We start from the raw sequence: 16839 nt of genomic DNA, 5'->3' as shown, positions 1-16839 counted from the left end.
TTAAGGTTTTATTTCTCAGCTAAGAAATATGGCATGTTAGAACTCTCTTTTCTTAATGGATGAAAGACATAATTTCAGTTTTTAACTAATTAGTGTCCTCAGTCAAACAGAGCCAATGCTGGAATTACAAATGATAGTCTGTATGAAATTAGTCTTCACAATATAGACTGGCCTGTGAACCAAGAAGGAGCTGTAGATCAGGTTCTGGACCTTCTGCCTCTTACCCACTCTACCCAGGAGGGGATGAAATCACCAAAAGAATTTCCCATAGGAAACCACAAACCCCAATACCTCTGGTACCACCTGCACGTGTTTCTGCGCAAGGGTCGGCCCTCCCCAACTCTGTTTAATTCTTGAGAGCCAGTGGGTATACAACTATACCAAACCACTGAATTTCACAATGTAACTTGAGACAAACTGAATCTGAAAGGCTATTTTATGGGTATTTTGCCTCCACTCCTGAAGGTAATACAATCCACAGTGCACCCACTGGCTAGCAGTATTTGACCCTCCTAATCCTCATTACCATACTTCCTTTCGTACACTTCTCAAGGGAGGTATGGCTGAGAGCACCAGCAAAGAAAATAGGTCTTTCTTAATCATTTGTGCTGTTCATAAGAAGTGTACTTAATGAAGGATTAGAATCAATCTTGAGTCTTGTTTGTGAGTTTTGTTCATATCTTTACAAAATTTGGTACTTCTATTTTACTATATTTTATCCATCTATTTCAGGTAGTTATTCAAATTCATGTCTTCATTATTCCAAAGTCATATGTGATCTATATTTTAAAAGGGGGGGGATGATGTGTGACAAATTATAGCATTTGTCATGTGCATGTTTTTACAGTACATTTGCTACCATATAATGCTAAAAACTTGAACTTCAAAAAATAAACCTTTTACTTCATTTCATTCCCTGTTTAGCTCAGCTAACTAATGTTGAAATCTTTAAATTTTATAAGAAATTGGCTTATTTTTCCATTGTCTTGCCTTAATCAAAAGGGAAAAGGGACTTCCCTGGTGGTGCAGTGGTTAAGAACCCACCTATCAATGCAGGAGACATGGGTTCGAGCCCTGGCCCAGGAAGATCCCACATGCCGCAGAGCAGCTAAGCCCGTGTGCCACAACTACTGAGCTTGCACTCTAGAGCCTGCGAGCCACAACTACTGAGCCCATGTGCCACAACTACTGAGCCCATTTGCCACAACTATTGAAGACTGTGCACCTAGAGCCCGTGCTCCACAACAAGAGAAGCCACTGCAACGAGAAGCCCACGCACCGCAACGAAGTGTAGCCCCTGCTTGCCACAACTAGAGAAAGCCTGCACGCAGCAACAAAGACCCAACGCAGCCAAAAATAAATAAATAAATTTATTTATTTTTAAAACAAGGGAAAAAATACTTTCAATAGTTGAAGGACCAGTTAGCTCTCTGAAATCGACCTATAATTAAAATCATAAAACGTCATGCGTCATGAAATATACTGAAAACATCTAGTATGTTATCTTCTAAGCACTCCATGAGGGCTAATTCATTTTATCTATAACTAATTTTCAGTGGAAAGAAAGTTACTATACTTCTCAGCATATTGACAAATAAGTCTTTCAGTTTCGCAGAGATTAAGTGATTGAACAGGAACTACTGCCTCACCACTTACATATAAATCCTTTAGAGAAATTCTAACACTGAGGGGCCTGGATTTCCACATTTATTTTATTTCACTGTGATACATCTACAGAGTAGAAATAAGACTCCACTCTTTATCCAGCCTTCAAGGTCAGTCATATACTTTTTTATTTGAAATGAACTAAAGCTGATTTAGAGCGGACATGCCTTTTAGAATGCCCTGAGGCCTTTCATTTCTTGAATGATATGTTAAAGCTTGGAATCTACCCAAACCTCCTTGAAGCACCCTCTGCAAAGTTTAATCTAATTTGAACTAACTTATTCCTCAGTATAAAATGCTCTTTCTTATTTCTTTTTATTTTTTGAGTGAGCACATGGACATATTTTTGTGTTTCTAAACATGTGGATGCTGGAACAATTTAGAAAGAAAAACACTACATATTTATTTTGGTCATGTTAAAAGCAGTGGCAGAAAGCATAATTCTGAGAACTCCTGGTCCTGACACTCTGCAAATCATTTCACAACATGCAAATGATTTAGCAGCAATATAGTCATAGTTCCTAATAAATATTTCTCTGATTATACGATACATTCTTAAAAGCGATGGGCTTCAACTCCCACTTTTTCTCTCCATTTCTGTATGTGTACTGCTTACATTCAGATCTCTACTTTGCAAATAAAAGTAATATTAGATCGTGTATTTTCCCAAAATAAATACTTGTGTGGGACTACACAATCCTGCAGGCGTTAGGACAGAGTATATGTATACAACAGAGCTTTTTGAAAATTTTCTCAACATGCATCTGTGCCCTCTATCTCTACCTCAAGGAATTAGTGAGTGTAATACAACGTTTTTTGACAGAAAAAGTGGTGAACTCATCCTGAGCATGTATGGTGATTAACTACAAATTGATCAACTTCCCCAAACTAAAAACTTAAATATGTACAGTTTTTAGTTGACTAGGATACTTTTGAAGAAAATGAAGACGCTGGAAGAAAATACAGAGTTAAAGAACTGAATACAAAATGCTTCTTTCAGTAATGACAACGAAATCATTGTGAAGGGATTGCATTGCATCAGGATCCATCCTTAAAGGCACTACCACATGCATGCTCCATCTACTCTCTAGGTTTTATATTTACCTTTGCTGGGGCTGTTCCTCCCATCAGTAGTTCTGGGTCTCTGGTTCTACCACTGAGTCAGTCTAGGGGGAAAAGTCTCAACATAATCCCAGAGGTTCTCTCTCTCTCATATTCTTCCTCTCTCTCTCTCCCTCTCCGCATCCCCTCATTGACCCATGCAAATTTCAGCTCTGCACTTAGCTTTCAATAGTACCTGAATGAGAAAGTCCTTGAAATCACAGAAAGATGTGCGGCATGTCAAAATGAACTATTCATCCCCTGTGATCATTAGAGTGTCACAAGAGAAGAAACGTACCCAAGAGGGTCCTGCAAAATTCCAACTCTGGGAATTGTGTTCTATATAAAGACTCTCTGTCATTTCAGCAGCCCATTCATTTACTCAAATAATATTTATCAGGCGCTATTATATCCAGCACTGTGTTAACATCAGCAAGGCATTAAATCTTCAAAGTACTTTCTTATTCTACACTTATGTTGACATGTTTAGGTGGGGCCTTAAATTCTCTACTCAGCTGAATGGTTTAGTTCCCTTCGAAGTAATTTGTCATTTTCAGGCATATTTAAGTGGGTTTTATTTTTCATCAGTGGAACTCTACCATATATGATGGCATCTACACAAGTGTTTGAATCATGAAGAACAATAGAGATGACAAATTCCAAGCATTGTAAATTTAAATATCATTCCAGAATTAAATTCTGAAGTTAAACTTCTAGATTCTAGACTCAGAGCTTCAAGAAATAAGATTCAGCTTTGGCTACTCCCAAAAGCTAATCAGACCTTAGGTCTCTATTAAAATAACTTGTGATTCTTTCAATGTTTCAGACAAAAGGAGGAAATGGTCATAAACTGCCCTCACTGGAAACTCTAGCATCATGGGAATTTTCCTAGGCAGCTTTGTGAAAGTCTAAGGAGTCTTCAAGCATGTTATAATTATAGCTACTATTCATTGTCTTTTGCGCCAAGCACTTTACGTTGAATATTTCAGCTCATTTAAGCTTCATGGTACCCCTGCAGTGTATCATGGTTCCTATTTTCCCTGATGAGCCTCGGCAAAGTTAGGTAACTTGCCCAAAGTCACACAAGTTGCAAGCGTGTGCAAGTGATGGATCTGTGACAATGCATTATTCTGCTTCCCAGTCAGTAACGTGCTTCTATGTTTAAAAAGAAAAAAGAAAATCATTTCCCTAGTCGCCAAGAAGGTTGTAGAGAGAGATGGGGGCTGATAATGCTGTCTGAGAAAGATTTCTGAATTCATGAAGACAGAAAAAAGGAAATTATGTTAGAGAACAAAGCAGTCACAACTGTCAGGGTTAAGGAGAAAAACTAGCCTCGAGGCGCCTCGCCTTTACTTCCTCCTACCAACCCAGAGGGTGCGAAGGCACCGGGCGCGGTGATTGACAGGAGAGTACGACCCAAGGACGGTCGGCCGCGTGGGGGTCGGAACGTCAACTTCTCAGCGCCCCCTTGCTCCCACCACCCCCGCCCGCCTCCACGCCACCTCCCGGCCGCTGGCTGAGAGCTTCCACTACCGTTGCGGCTGAGGCCGGAGGCAGATGGATGCTGCTGACTGATGGGGGCGGCCGAGCGCGAGGGCGCGGAGTGAGGCCCGCGCGGCGGCCCGCCCGGCCTCAGGGTTCCAGCAGCTCCCCCTGAGCCCTCTGGAATCGGGGCGGAAGGTTTACCTCCGCCCAGAGCCTCCACCAGACCAGCGTGGGCTCAAAGGTGGGGTCCGGGCCCCCGCTGCGGCCCGCGGGAGCGCTCTAGGGCCCGGTGTAGAGGCCGCGCTACCCGCAGGGGTCTGAGGGCTTGAGGCCGCAGATTTTCCTTCCCAATCCGGGTTGACCCTAAAGACAGATGAAACGGTGGGGGCGGCAGCGGCCCACGCGGTCTGGAGGCGCAGGGCGCTTGGGACGCGGCGTGGAAGCCGGCCCCGAGGGGCGCCTGGGCCTCTCGCTCCCAACTCTCTCCCAGTTCTGCACTCCTCCTTCCCTGGCTCAGAAGGCCCGCCGGCCGTGGCCCCGATCCGCTCCCTTCTTCTCCCCCCGCCCCGCGTCGGGCTCCGCTTTCCCTCCATCAACTCCAGGCCGAATTCAATCCGAGAAGGCTCCTTTGAGCTTTTGTGTTTGCTAGGGGAGATGTGGGCGCTAGAGGGATCGCGTTACAACTTTCATTTCCTGAAATGTTTGAGGGAACATCCAGGGTTTTTATCCCCCCATCAGGCCGGGCGATGGGTTCGGATTTCAGGCCTTGTCATTCAGCTGTCACCAAACAAACGAAGCTCTCAGAGCCCTGGAGAGGGAGAGCTACCTGCTATTCATGACCCCTGGAGCAGGTGATCGCTCATGGGAAAAACAGATAGAATTAATCATAGGGCTGTTCTCTGTTTCCTCTCCTTTTTGGCAGACCTGCCCACAGTGTGAAACCTGTCAGAAAACAAATTAACTCTTTCTTGTTCCCCAGGGGGACTAAAAATACATTTTCAGAAAGCCCACCACACACATTCACACCAAATGACCCAAATGACATTTGGAGGGAACATCTTTATATCTGCTCCACTTTGCAGTTTCTTAGTTTGTGGGGTTCCCATCTTAGTGGGACTTGGAACCTAGGGAACCAGGGGAGAATGGGGCAACTTCAGATCACCTGGTTCTATCTACTGAAAGGAGTCCCAAGTGTGATCTCCAAACTCAGGTAGATTTGGACATCTCCTTTCTGCCTGGGTGTCAGTGCAGTTGGGCTTGATCCTAATAAAAGGAAAATCTCTACCCTAACATAAGTATGTAAGAAATTTCTGTAAATGGGTGTTTCCCCTCCCCCAGATTCTTCCCTAAGTCAACTTTGTTGGGCATCCATATTGGGCTCTGTATTGGAAAATCCGAATGATTTCAAATTTTCCCTCATTCATTTCCTTAGTTGCCTCAGATGAACAAAAGCACAAAGGTTAGCATATTGGTGTTCTTTGTTGTGAGGATACTGTTTACCTGCTACTCATTAAATATTATAAATACAAGTTTTAAATTACACCTTTATTTTTTACTTTGTTCTACTTTTCTTTTCCCTATATCTCTGTCCCACCCTAGAAAATTTCTTTTTTAATAGAGGGAAAGAGAAAGTGCATACAGATTTGCTTCTAAGGTATATTAATGTTGGAAAATTTAACCAGGACAGGTTAGGAGTCTTAAATCAGAATGATTTTTAAAGAACAGAAATATGTAAGGGGACTGCATTGTCATTTTGCCTTTTAGTTTTTCCATAAAAGGGTGGGTTTTTTGTTTTGTTTTTTTGTTTTTTTCTTGGTGAGAAGTCAGGAGATATACTGTGTGTAAAAATAATCCTCCTGGCCTTCTTTATGAAGATTTTGTCTGTTTATTTTGAAAACAGCCATTGGTTCCAGATTCCCAGAACTGATTTTCTTAGATTAGCTGTTTGTACTCAGAGGTAGAGCCCTGAGCAATATTATTCTTCAATTAAAATAAAGAATTTGACTTTAGGAAGAAGCATGTTATGTTTGTATAGCATCAGCAACACACAGAAAATATTCACCACACATATCTGAAGACAGACAAGGCTTCAATTGTTTAAATGTTCTTTTCACTTCATAGATACAAAGGCACGCTGACCTACCTAGCTTAATTTTTTTAAGCTTGTTACTTACTTTCATATTCATGACATCCTAAATACAGAACGAATGCTTCTTCCTTGTAACTACCTCCTTGACTTTTAGGTAAAATTTCCTTTTGCAAGGTACTGCAGACTATGCCACCTCACCCTCAAAATGTGCATTTTCTGTACAAGCTCTGTAAATTGCTGCTCCCCTCCGCCAACCACACCAGTCCCCACCACCACCACACACACAAAAAGCTGTAAAAGTTAAGGGGAACATTACTGCATACTGATACTTATAGTTTAAATATAATATCTGTTTGAGAGCCAACTAAAGATGTCACAGCTATGTGGGTTTTATTTGGTTTTTTTTTTTTTTTTCACAGTCCCATTGCCTTTCCCTGGCATTTAGATCATTTGGATAACTAGCAGCTCAGTTTAGAACTGAAGTGCTGCAAAGCAGCTAAAGCCATGCCTTAAGGGGAGGGAGGGGGCAAGGAATGTAGTTGAGTTTGTAAAAATACTTAATATAAAGTAAAAAACATCTAGAAAGTTGGTTTTACAGGCTTGCTGGTTGGAAGCTGCATATTTTGTATCAGGGATGCAAACCGACCAGCTCTATGAAATCTTAAAAAAACATTTTAAAGTTGTTGTTGTTGTTTCTTTTTAAGAATCTTAAGATAAAAAAATATGTAGTCTAGGACCGTTTTTTCCTTCAAGATGCCACATGCATATCAGCTCAGGTCCTGAACCCACCACCCAGCAATAAATTATGTATCTATAATAAATAAGCCATGGCATTTTAAAAGTTGTAATCAATTTTAAATTCTATTCTGAAATAAATTATATAGCAAATTAAAATAAATTTGCTTTGTGTTAATCCATTAATGCTTCTATTTGGATCTGCCTATGTCAGTCCCATAAAAGATTTATCTTCTAAGTTAGGGAGGATGGAAAGGACAGGGGACCAGATGGAGGGAGCTGGTATACAATTTCCATGCCTCCTTATTATATAGTAAGTAAAGGGCCAGAATCTATCTTTCTACTTATCTGTCTTTTTAATGATAACCACTAATGGCACAGAAGAAGGGAGAACAGCCAATATCACCTAATCGTATTTTAATTACAATTGGGTAGCCACTTCAGGTACACTTAAGTGTGTGTTACATCTGAAGTTAACTCTTTTCTCTTTCAAAGATAAGACAGGATTGGGGTTTTAGTTTTTGTTAGTTTTTCTTTCTGCATTTTCCTGTTCAAGGGGGTGGGGGGAGAAGAATGTGATTTTAAGAACACTTTAACGTTATGGCAAAGGAAAACAATTAGTGGGCACTTTTGCAAAAGAAGGAGGTGGGGAGACTCCCAGGTAGCAAAGCAATACAGGAGAGCAAACCTTAAGGTGTATGTGCTCTTCCTGCTGAGAAGTGGGGTCTCAGCTGTCCATTAACAAGTTAAAAGGATAGAAGCTGAAACTCAGATGGGAGACAGGCATACACGCGCCTCAAGCAATCTCTTTCTCTTTGTTTTTAAATGCTACTGCAGTGTTGTTCCTCGCTGTCTGAAAGGACCACAGCGCCTAAAACAGTGATTGCCATCCTCAGTGGGAGAACAGGTTTCCAATTTCATCAGCTGGAACTAAGTTGTGTGTGTATACTCAGTTTAAAACACTAAGAAAATGCAGTCTTTCCAGGGCAGCACTTTTTATGGGCAGAGGACAAGCCAACAACTCGCCCATGATTTTGACTTCTCGGTCCTGGCTGGCTTACCCATGTCTTTAGAGAATCTTCCAGGTGGAGCTATTGGATTCAATCAAACTAAGGAAGAAGCGAAGGCGGGGGTCACTTGAGGGGGCTCAGAAGTCCCCACCTAAGGTCACGGAGCATACCTGCGGGCTAAGGAACTGAGCCCTCGGGTACCCTTGGTACGAATTGCCCCTGGGGGCTAAGTGGGCACAGACACTAGTTCCACTGGCTTCGGGTGTTTGGAGGAGGTAGTCTGGGAGAGTTTTTAGTCTCCTACTCCTGGGAAAAGCTCAGAAAAAAAAGAAGAAATAACGTAGAGAGAGTACGTGGGCCACCAGCCACTCTCCTCACCTTAACCCTGACCCACCTGTTCTGTCAACACCACCTGCCCCACCAAAGAAGGGCAAAGTGTGTGCCGCGACAGCCCAGCCCGAAGCGCGCTGCGGGCCTCGGCCGGGGCCTCCCTGCTGGGGACCCGGGAGGTGCGTGTGGAGGAGGCCGCTGCTCGCCCCAGGGCCACGGGCTAGAGGGAAACGCCGGACCAGGCCCAGCCAAGGAAGCCGAGCTGCCGCCCGGTCCTGACCGAGACTCTAGAAACCCGGGCCGCTCTCCTCGGCCGCCGTTGAAGTTCTAACCACAAGCCAGGGAAGGGGCGCCCTCTGTGGCTGGCACCCCTCCGCCGAGCGCGCGGGTGAGGACCCAGGTCCGAGGGCCAAGACCCAGGCCACAGGAAGCAAAGGAAACGGGCCATACCTGAAGTAGAAAGGGCGGCCGGGCCTAGGCCGCCTCCCGACCAGGCTCTTGGGCTTGAGCCGGCTGCCCTCGCGTCTGAGAACCAGGGAGCGCTCCCACCTGCCGCCCGGCCCGGGAGCCGCGAGTGGCCAAGAACGCTTCATCTCGCCGCCACTGGGCCTGGTCCAACCCCGCGGTAGCGCTTCCCGCGTGGCTCACGTGCCTCGCCCGGAACTTAGCTCCTTTATTCAAAGAGCAAGAAGCGACTTGGGCTTGGGAGGTGGCTCCGGGGTGCCCAAGGCCACGGCAGCTGCGTTGTCCCCCGAAGCTCAGGCGTTTGCCTCCTCCACGGTCTGGACCTTCGAGGCTAGCCTGGCAGCCTCTGCTCTCAGGGGCTCTGCAGGCCGGGCCGCGCCTGGAGCTGCGCACTGATGCGGCTCCCGAGACGCGCGCGATTCTCCGTGAAAAGGTGAAGGGGCTCCACCCGGGTCCGGGGGCGGAGAGCAGCAGCGCCCCGATTTCCCGCGCCTTGGGAGGGCAGAGTGGCAGGAGCAGCCTCGGGAGTCTGCGGGTAGCAAGAGAAGCTCCTCCAGTTTTCTGCAGCCGGAGACGCGCGGAACAGAAGCCTCTGGCTTCCTAACGTGGAGTTCTGCTTGCAGACTTGACCAAAGACCTCCAGGCGGAGGGAGGCGGTAGGAGTGAAGCCCCCTTCAGCCGCAGCCGCCGCTGCAGACGCGGCGGCTGCGGCGGAGCAGAGGAACAGCCGTTCCATGCGGGGTCAGTGCCAGGTGCCCGACTCGCCCTCAGGGTGCGGGGGAGAGCGGCCGTGACAAGGGTCACTGCTCAGCAAACTCAGAGTTCGCCCACAAGCACCAATGCCACTGCCTCTTCCTGGAAGCTTCCGCTTCATCTCGGGGTCAAGCCCAACCTGTCCTGCCTGGAGAAGAGTTCAAGACCGGCGGTGCCCGGCCTCAGCGGCCTCTTTCTCCCTGCCCGCAGCTCGTGGTGCTTTGGGGACTCTTGAGTCCCTACCTGCTAAGCCAAATTCAGGAACCGTCGGCCAACCCCCTCGGCCTCCTGAGCATTTAAGGAAGCTTCGTTCTCAGCCAAGAGGTCAAGGCAAGCAGGCAGTGGGGACCCGAACAATCCTGTGTTCAGATCTAAAACGTAAAAAATTTAAAAATCGCCCTAGTATGTTATTGTTTTCATTTTACTTGATAAAATTCTGTAAGGTTTCATCCTAAAAACTATTTATAAGCCGTTGTTCATTACTTTGGGCTTTCCTTATGAAATCTGTAAAGGAGAAATCGAAAAGTGGCTTTTGATTCAGTTAAACTGTGAAGCCAAGAAGGTAAATTGGAGGTCCCTTAACAGCAGGTCCTTGAAGATTTCCTCGAGGAAAAAAAAATATGGTTAGTTCCCCCTAATGATTGCTCTAAAATGATTGCCAAGAAAACTCAAAGCAATATTCAGCTTTCTCGCCTTCTCCTGCTTGTCCCTGGTTTAGCCAGACTGAGAGGAAGATGGTGAGGGAGGCACATTGTGCAATTTCTTATTAAACACATCTGGAATTTGCACACTCTGGATCGAATGCCAGGGATTTTATAAAGAGTTTATGACTGTGACAGAAAATTGTCCTTTTAACGAGTTTACAAGCAGTAATCACAGGGGCTTTTACAGGACCGGCCCACTCTGCTCCTTGCCAGATTTGCAGACATTTCCAAGATTCACCAACCAAGGGAGCAGGAAGTGGGCCGGGGTGCCCAGGGAGACAAAACTTCCTCGAGTCTAAAATTATACTAAACAGGGCTGGAAGAGTGGGGGGTAGTCATCTGGGTAGGAAGAGAGGGCATGTAAGAAATTAAAGTAATTGGCCCTTCCTATTTTTCAGGGAGATTTCCGCGGTGTCCTTTGAAGCCTGTCAGGGTCATTGAAAGCTATCTTTGTGCAGGGTGTTTGTTTTGGGGAGTGAATGTGAAGAATGCGAGGAGATCCCCTGTGAGAGCCCCTCCTGCAGAGGGTGGCATTTCTCCGTGGCCCAAGACGTGGAGAATAAACACCCTAGTGACTTAAATAAACACCAACTTAATGATCCAAAACACTAACAAGGGAGATTGGGACCCTGAGCTCCCAATCCAAAGGATGGTCTCTGAGCGGCTGTGTGAACATCTGTCCATCACTGAGGGGAAAAATGACTTTATAAGTAAAAGTGACTACAGTTAAGTACAGTGACCCTTTCTCCCTGGAACTCAGTCACAGCCATTTAGCATTAAAAAAAAAAAACCTCATAATAAGAAGGCCTTAATCTCCCCACCTCCCACCCCCACTTCTAGATCAGGACAGGAAAGATAGGAAAGAGTAAGAAAGAAATGAATGTATCAATGGTGACACAGATGGAGAAAAATCAAAATTATGAAACTGTCATGTCAGAAAATAGACTTCCTCTGGGGAGTAATATTTTACAAAGCACAAGCAAGCCAATCCTGTTATCCTGAGTAGAATTTTAATAAATAATGCCATTTGTTTCACTAATTTTAAAAGCTAAATACAAAGATACATCATTTTTGCCCCAGGCAAAAATAATTTGGAGCCTACATGATTACTGGGATTTTTCGGGACACTATCAGGCAGCACCTCAAAGAACTCCTGTCTTGTTGGTCTGCTTTCTATTTGTACAGAGTAATTCACAATGTTGCTATCCTTGTACAAGTTCCCTTTTTTTTCCCCCAAGCAGATAAATTATTTTACTTTCACAGTCTTGTCATAAATTTGTTAATAATACAAAAGAGCTAACATCCGAATGATATGGAGAAGAGCTAGTGGTAAACAAAACTGCATCTCTAAATAATAAAAAAATAAATAAATACCCCAAAGCTAAATTCACTCTTTTTCTGTCATATAATTAACTCAGTAACCACTCCTGGTTCAGGGGATGGCCTTCAAAGTACCCTGCAATTCATAACCACCATTAAGTAAGAAAGCAAGAAAACTAATCGTTTAAAAAAATGGGGGGGGGGCCCAATGACAGCAATACACAACTCACCTTTCAGAAACAGAATCAGTACTCCTGGTGTTCTACTAAGTTTTAATTTAGACTGGTTTAGGTACAATAGAAAAGAAACCTGAAAACACATGCTGTTTTAGTAACAAATACCAGGTTGCTAGATTTGTTACCTATTTTTGCAAGCTAGAAACTAGGAACAGGAGAAACCCTTAACAGGAGTAGGCTACAGATAAGAAAGCTTCAAGGGCATGAGAAGTAATGGCATTCAGGAAAGTGTTTTTTCACACTGGTACATTTTTAAAGTTTGCCATAAAAAAAAAAAACCCAAGAAAACAAACAACAACCAAAAACCCCCACTAAATTTGACAGAAGTATTTGTATTACTAATGGTCACTTCTATTTCTAACTGCCTCACATAGAGAGCATTAAGACATTTAGGCACTTGTTTTTTCCCCTAATACTGTTCTTTCATTTTAATCTACATAAAATTGTTTAACACTAAATATGAAAATGTAAACTTAATTTTCCCCATCAAAAAAAGTTATAAGATCATATTTTTCCTATTCACCTTAAGAATGCAACCAGTTCCTCCCAGGCTGGAGGATCTTTTCACTATTTTGATCTCCTCTCTCTCTCTCTGTCTCTCTCATTTTCATTTCCTTTTCCTCTTCTCAAAACATTTTTCCATAAATAAATTAAAATGAAATAATTAAAATCCAGTTGATTTGTAATTCCCATTCACTGAAAAAAAAAAAAAGAAAAAGAAAAAAGAAAGGCTACTGAAGCAGGAACACGGGTTGCCCAGAACCAAGACTGGGTGACTGGATATTTTTGTTTGTTTGGGTTTTTTTTTTTTTCTTTTCCCTGATCTCCACACTGGGAGGGGAAATAATGCAAAAGTGGAAAGAGTTGGAGAGAAGAGGGCACTAAGCTTGAGATCACTGTTGGGTTTGAATTTTTAAAAAGATATTTGTGAAAGTCCACCATTCCTTTATGCGCAAAGAACCCCAGAAACAAGCTGCAAAAATGTTCCTGATTTCTATTTACAAGTGTCCCTAGTCGCTGCTTCGAGGCCCCAATCCCTCCCCCTTAGGACCCCAAGTCCACCAGACTGGAGGTGAGGGGGCCCAGCAGAGAGTCCTGGAGCTGATGCTGGTGGGCTTGCAGGCCGTGGGTGGGCTGAGAGGCGGTTAAACCTGGGAGAGAATAGTTTGAACTCCTGGCGTGGCTCATATTGCCCTGCAGCAGAAGGACCGAGTTCTGGTCTGGACTTTGGGGAGGTGAGAATTCTTCTTCTGAGCTGGACATGAGCGGCTTGCCCCCTTCCAGAGGAGAGAGTTGATTCTGCTTGTTGGAGGAGGAGTTATTGTTTTCAGTGTTCTCCCTAAGAAATAGAGGACAACACCATATGGTTAAAAAAAAAAAAAAAAAAAAAGTAAGTTAAAAAAAAAGTGTGAGATGGAGGGAGGGGAGCTGGAAGGAGGAAAGGGCCATTGTGCAATCAGTCATTGACCCAAATGGAGAAGCTCTGCCCTCTCACCCATCCCCAAGGGTCCTAGGGGAAATGAAGAGGCAGAAGAGACTTGAGAAATGGGGAGCTACGGACAGAGCTCCTGGGAAGCCAGGTCCTTTCCTCTTCCAGATTTTAGAAAGCCAGATCAGCAGGGCTTATTTGAAACACAAAAATTATTTTTAAATTTTTGTTCAAGCAGTTATTTTTAAATACCTATCACCAAGTACCACATATAGAAGTAACGAAATTTGAAAATCTTCCAACAAATGATTGTTGGTGATGAAGAAAATGATCGGGGGACGAACAGCACCCAATGAACAGATGTTTGGTGGTGAATCAAGTCAATTGTCCTGTTCCCATCTGAGGAAACGATTAACCGTCGAGTTTCCCTGCCTCTGCCGGGAGGTTGTGGTCTCAGAGACACAGGACAGGTCATGGGAAGTGGTGTCCAGAGCGGCCCAGTGACCTGAGTAAACACAGGGAGCGCAGCCAGTCTCTCCGATTTCATCAGGGAGTGGGCCCTCGGGCCTGGCTTAAAGAACGGCCTTTTTGAAACTAACGTCTACCTGGAACTGTACTGTCCCTGTCTCCGTGTTACTCGCTCAGCCCGCAGTCCCTCAACGGCCCTCTCTGACTCCCTACGGGCATCCACACCAGCGCACCCATTCCCCACAGAGGAACTTCGCGACCCCGCACAGCCGGAGCCTGTGCGACGAACCGGGGTCTCAGTCTGGGCGCTCGGTGCTGGTGAACTGCAGGGTCTTGTAGCCCTCGGCGCTTCTGCCTTCAGAGGACTCGGTCGTCCTCCCCACCGCGGGGCCCGCCTGTCTCCCCAACTCGCTCCCCATCTCTCGCAGTTTCTCTCTCCCAGAGAACCCATTTCAGCTGAATTTATCCAGACTCTGCTTTTCCACCCAGAGGGGAACAAGGCGGCGACATCTTCGGCCCCCAGGCTCCGAAACAAACAAAAGAAACCCAGCCGACTCGGGAGCTTAGGTTTCCCCCAAACTGCCCGGCTCCCCGAAGCGCTCTCCCCACAGCCGCCGCCGCCGCCGCCTCCCACACGCTCTTCCGAATCTCGGTCGGAAACTCTACAGCAAACGAGTGGAGCCGGGCCAGGTGGCCGGGTGTGTTGGCGTGAGAGGGCGGGGGCAGAGACAGGTTAAAAAAATATCGCCTTCTGAGCTCTGGGGCGAGAGAAGTCTGCGACTGGAGACCCCTTCCTCACCCGGGGAGGGGGTCGGGGGGCGGGCGGCGCGGACAGCAGGACTGACCAGCCGCGGCTCCCGGCCAGGCGCGAGGGAGCTGACGAGGAGCAATCGTTTCTGGGCTCGGGGCGCCAGGGAGTAAATGCAGCGCCAACTCTCCCAAAGCTCTCTTTTCTGTGGATTTCTTTTGAAAGACTCCTCCCTTTGTACAGCTAGTGCGGAATGAAGCGACCTCTCACCCAGAAGACTACCAGGACAGAGCGAGTGAAGGACGGGGCGGGAGTGGAGGCTGAGAAGAAGTTTCAGGCCAGCTCCACCCTCACCCGGAGCAAGAGGAGAGAGGTTCGAGACTCTCAGCACCCACCGAACCCCTCTCCTCGCGATACCAATCAACACTGCCCTTCTAAGCTGATCTAGAAACTCACTCTCCACCCGCCACTCCTCGCCCCAGCCAGCCAAGGAGGGATGAAAAACAAACCTAGCGCCAACACTCACATCCCAGGAAACCCACGCGCGGACGCTCAAATCAGATGAGTCCCCCCCGCCCCACCCCTAGCAAGCGATCTCAGAGTTCACGAACTTTCGCCGCAGTGCCGCGGAAGCCTGGGCGCCGCCCGGCGGAGGGCTCCGGCCGGCTGGGTGGACACGGTGGCTGGTGCCTGCGGGGGCGGGAAGGGGCGGCGGGGACAGGAAGGCTTCCCGGGGTCGCCCGATCAGCGGGAATCACTCCGCGTACCTTTCCTTGGCCTCGGCGGCTCGGTCTCTTTGCCTCCGGTTCTTAAACCAGTTGCTGACTTGGGTGGTGGTGAGGCCGGTGGCCTCGGCCAGCTCCCGCTTCTCACGCGGCGAGGGGTAGGGGTTATGCGCGTACCACTCCCGCAGCACGCCCCGCGACTTCTCCTTGAAGCAGTAGCTGGTCTCTTCGCCGTCCCAGATGGTGCGCGGCAACGGGAATTTTCGGCGCACCCGATATTTGCCCACCGCGCCCAGGGGCCGGCCGCGCAACTTCTCGGCCTCCACGTAGTGCGCCTTCAGCCACAGTTGTTGCAGCTTGGGGTGGTTGTGAGGCGAGAACTGGTGGCTCTCCAGGATCTTGTAGAGCTCGCGGAAGTTGCCGCGGTGGAAGGCGACCACGGCCTTGGCCTTGAGCACGCTTTCGTTCTTGTGCAGGTGGTCGCAGGCGGGCAGCGACCACAGGAACCTGCCCAGGCGCTCCAGGTTCCCGCCTTGCTGCAAAACCTCGCATACGCACGCCACTTGCTCCTGCGTGAAGCCGAACGATGGCAGCATCGACATGGCTGGGGCCTGCCGGGGCGCACTGCCCTGGCGCACGCGGCAGGGAGCAAAGCCGAAAAAGCAGGAGGAGGCAGCCGCAGAGAGGGGGGCGCGGCTGCTCCTAACCCCCTCCCTAGGCTTTGCGAACGCTAAAAAGCTAGTCGAGACTTGGGGACGGGCGGCCGAGTTAGTGGAGGAGTAGGACGCGCGCTGGACAAGAAGCGTCCGGCTCACTCCGCAGCTTTTCGGGCCTCGCTGGCTCCGGCCTCCCGCCGGGTGGATGCTGCTTGTTGCCGGGGAACTTGGTTTCTGTTCTCCCCGCAGCTGCCTTAAAGCGCGCAGCGTCCCCGGCGCGCTGATTGGCTGCGGGCGGCGCCTATCCGGGGCTGGCCAGCCCGCGCGCCGCCAGGCCGGGCCGCGAGGCCGCGCCGCCCCGCGCGGGGAGGGCGAGGCTGTGCAGCGAGGGCTAGGGAGTGGTGGGAGGAGGGGGACCGCGAGCGGTGGGAAGCGAGGTGGGGAGGGGGTGAGGGAGCGGTGCTTCCCGGGGACGGGGGTGGTGGGAGTGGGTGAGCCCGTCAGGACCTTGAAAAGTGAGCCCCCTCTGCAGTGTCACCTAAGGGCAGCCGCGCACATCTCTGCACAAATCAATGACTCCAGACCTTCTGATTCGCCACCTCTCCCTCCATACCCTGTCTCTGTCCCTTGCAGACTTGCCCTTTCCCGGTGAGCTCATATTTAATTACCTTAATGTTGGAATGAATAAGTAATGGATTGATGAATAGCTTATGGAACGCGATAAATAATACAAGAGCAGACCAGTGCTCCGGGCTGCAACCGCTGGAAGAATGGCTCCTCTCCCGGCTGGCTTCAGCTCCAGGAGCCAAACCTAATTTCCTCCTCTCTTCCCTCCTACCCCCACCGCCCTCCAAAAGGCACAGATACTCCCGGCTGTATAGCGTTTCCCTCATTCTCAAAAGGCCGCGACTATTTAGGAC

At 47.7% G+C, this 16839-nt stretch overlaps 2 protein-coding genes across 2 annotated transcripts; one reads left to right on the top strand and one right to left on the bottom strand.

Annotated features, from left to right (window-relative positions):
* Nucleotides 1-11330: 11330 nt before the first annotated feature.
* SIX1 (SIX homeobox 1) lies at nucleotides 11331-16169 on the bottom strand. The gene is made up of 2 exons (XM_059059694.2): nucleotides 15306-16169; nucleotides 11331-13232 (listed from the first exon to the last, which is right to left on the bottom strand). Exons 1-2 carry the CDS (start codon nucleotides 15863-15865, stop codon nucleotides 12938-12940), a joined length of 855 nt encoding a protein of 284 aa, XP_058915677.1. The 5' UTR covers nucleotides 15866-16169; the 3' UTR covers nucleotides 11331-12937.
* On the top strand, nucleotides 13641-16131 carry LOC136793727 (uncharacterized). Its single transcript, XM_067027581.1, has 3 exons — nucleotides 13641-13692; nucleotides 13833-14488; nucleotides 14782-16131. Exons 1-3 carry the CDS (start codon nucleotides 13641-13643, stop codon nucleotides 14860-14862), a joined length of 789 nt encoding a protein of 262 aa, XP_066883682.1. The 3' UTR covers nucleotides 14863-16131.
* Nucleotides 16170-16839: the final 670 nt, after the last annotated feature.

Source organism: Kogia breviceps, chromosome 3, assembly GCF_026419965.1.
Source record: "Kogia breviceps isolate mKogBre1 chromosome 3, mKogBre1 haplotype 1, whole genome shotgun sequence".
Lineage (NCBI taxonomy): Eukaryota > Metazoa > Chordata > Mammalia > Artiodactyla > Physeteridae > Kogia > Kogia breviceps.
The sequence above is the reverse complement of the archived record's forward strand: the minus strand, read 5'-3'. Positions and strand labels throughout refer to the sequence as shown.

Bases quoted from the DNA above. Each gene is read 5' to 3' on its own strand.
- SIX1 (XM_059059694.2), bottom strand. From the start codon at position 15,865: ATGTCGATGCTGCCATCGTTCGGCTTCACGCAGGAGCAAGTGGCGTGC. The intron at 13,233-15,305 runs GTACGCGGAGTG...TCTATTTCTTAG, and splicing joins GCCGCCGAGGCCAAGGAAAG to GGAGAACACTGAAAACAATA.
- LOC136793727 (XM_067027581.1), top strand. From the start codon at position 13,641: ATGAAGAAAATGATCGGGGGACGAACAGCACCCAATGAACAGATGTTT. The intron at 13,693-13,832 runs GTGAATCAAGTC...CAGTGACCTGAG, and splicing joins CAATGAACAGATGTTTGGTG to TAAACACAGGGAGCGCAGCC. The intron at 14,489-14,781 runs GTGTGTTGGCGT...CCCTTTGTACAG, and splicing joins GAGCCGGGCCAGGTGGCCGG to CTAGTGCGGAATGAAGCGAC.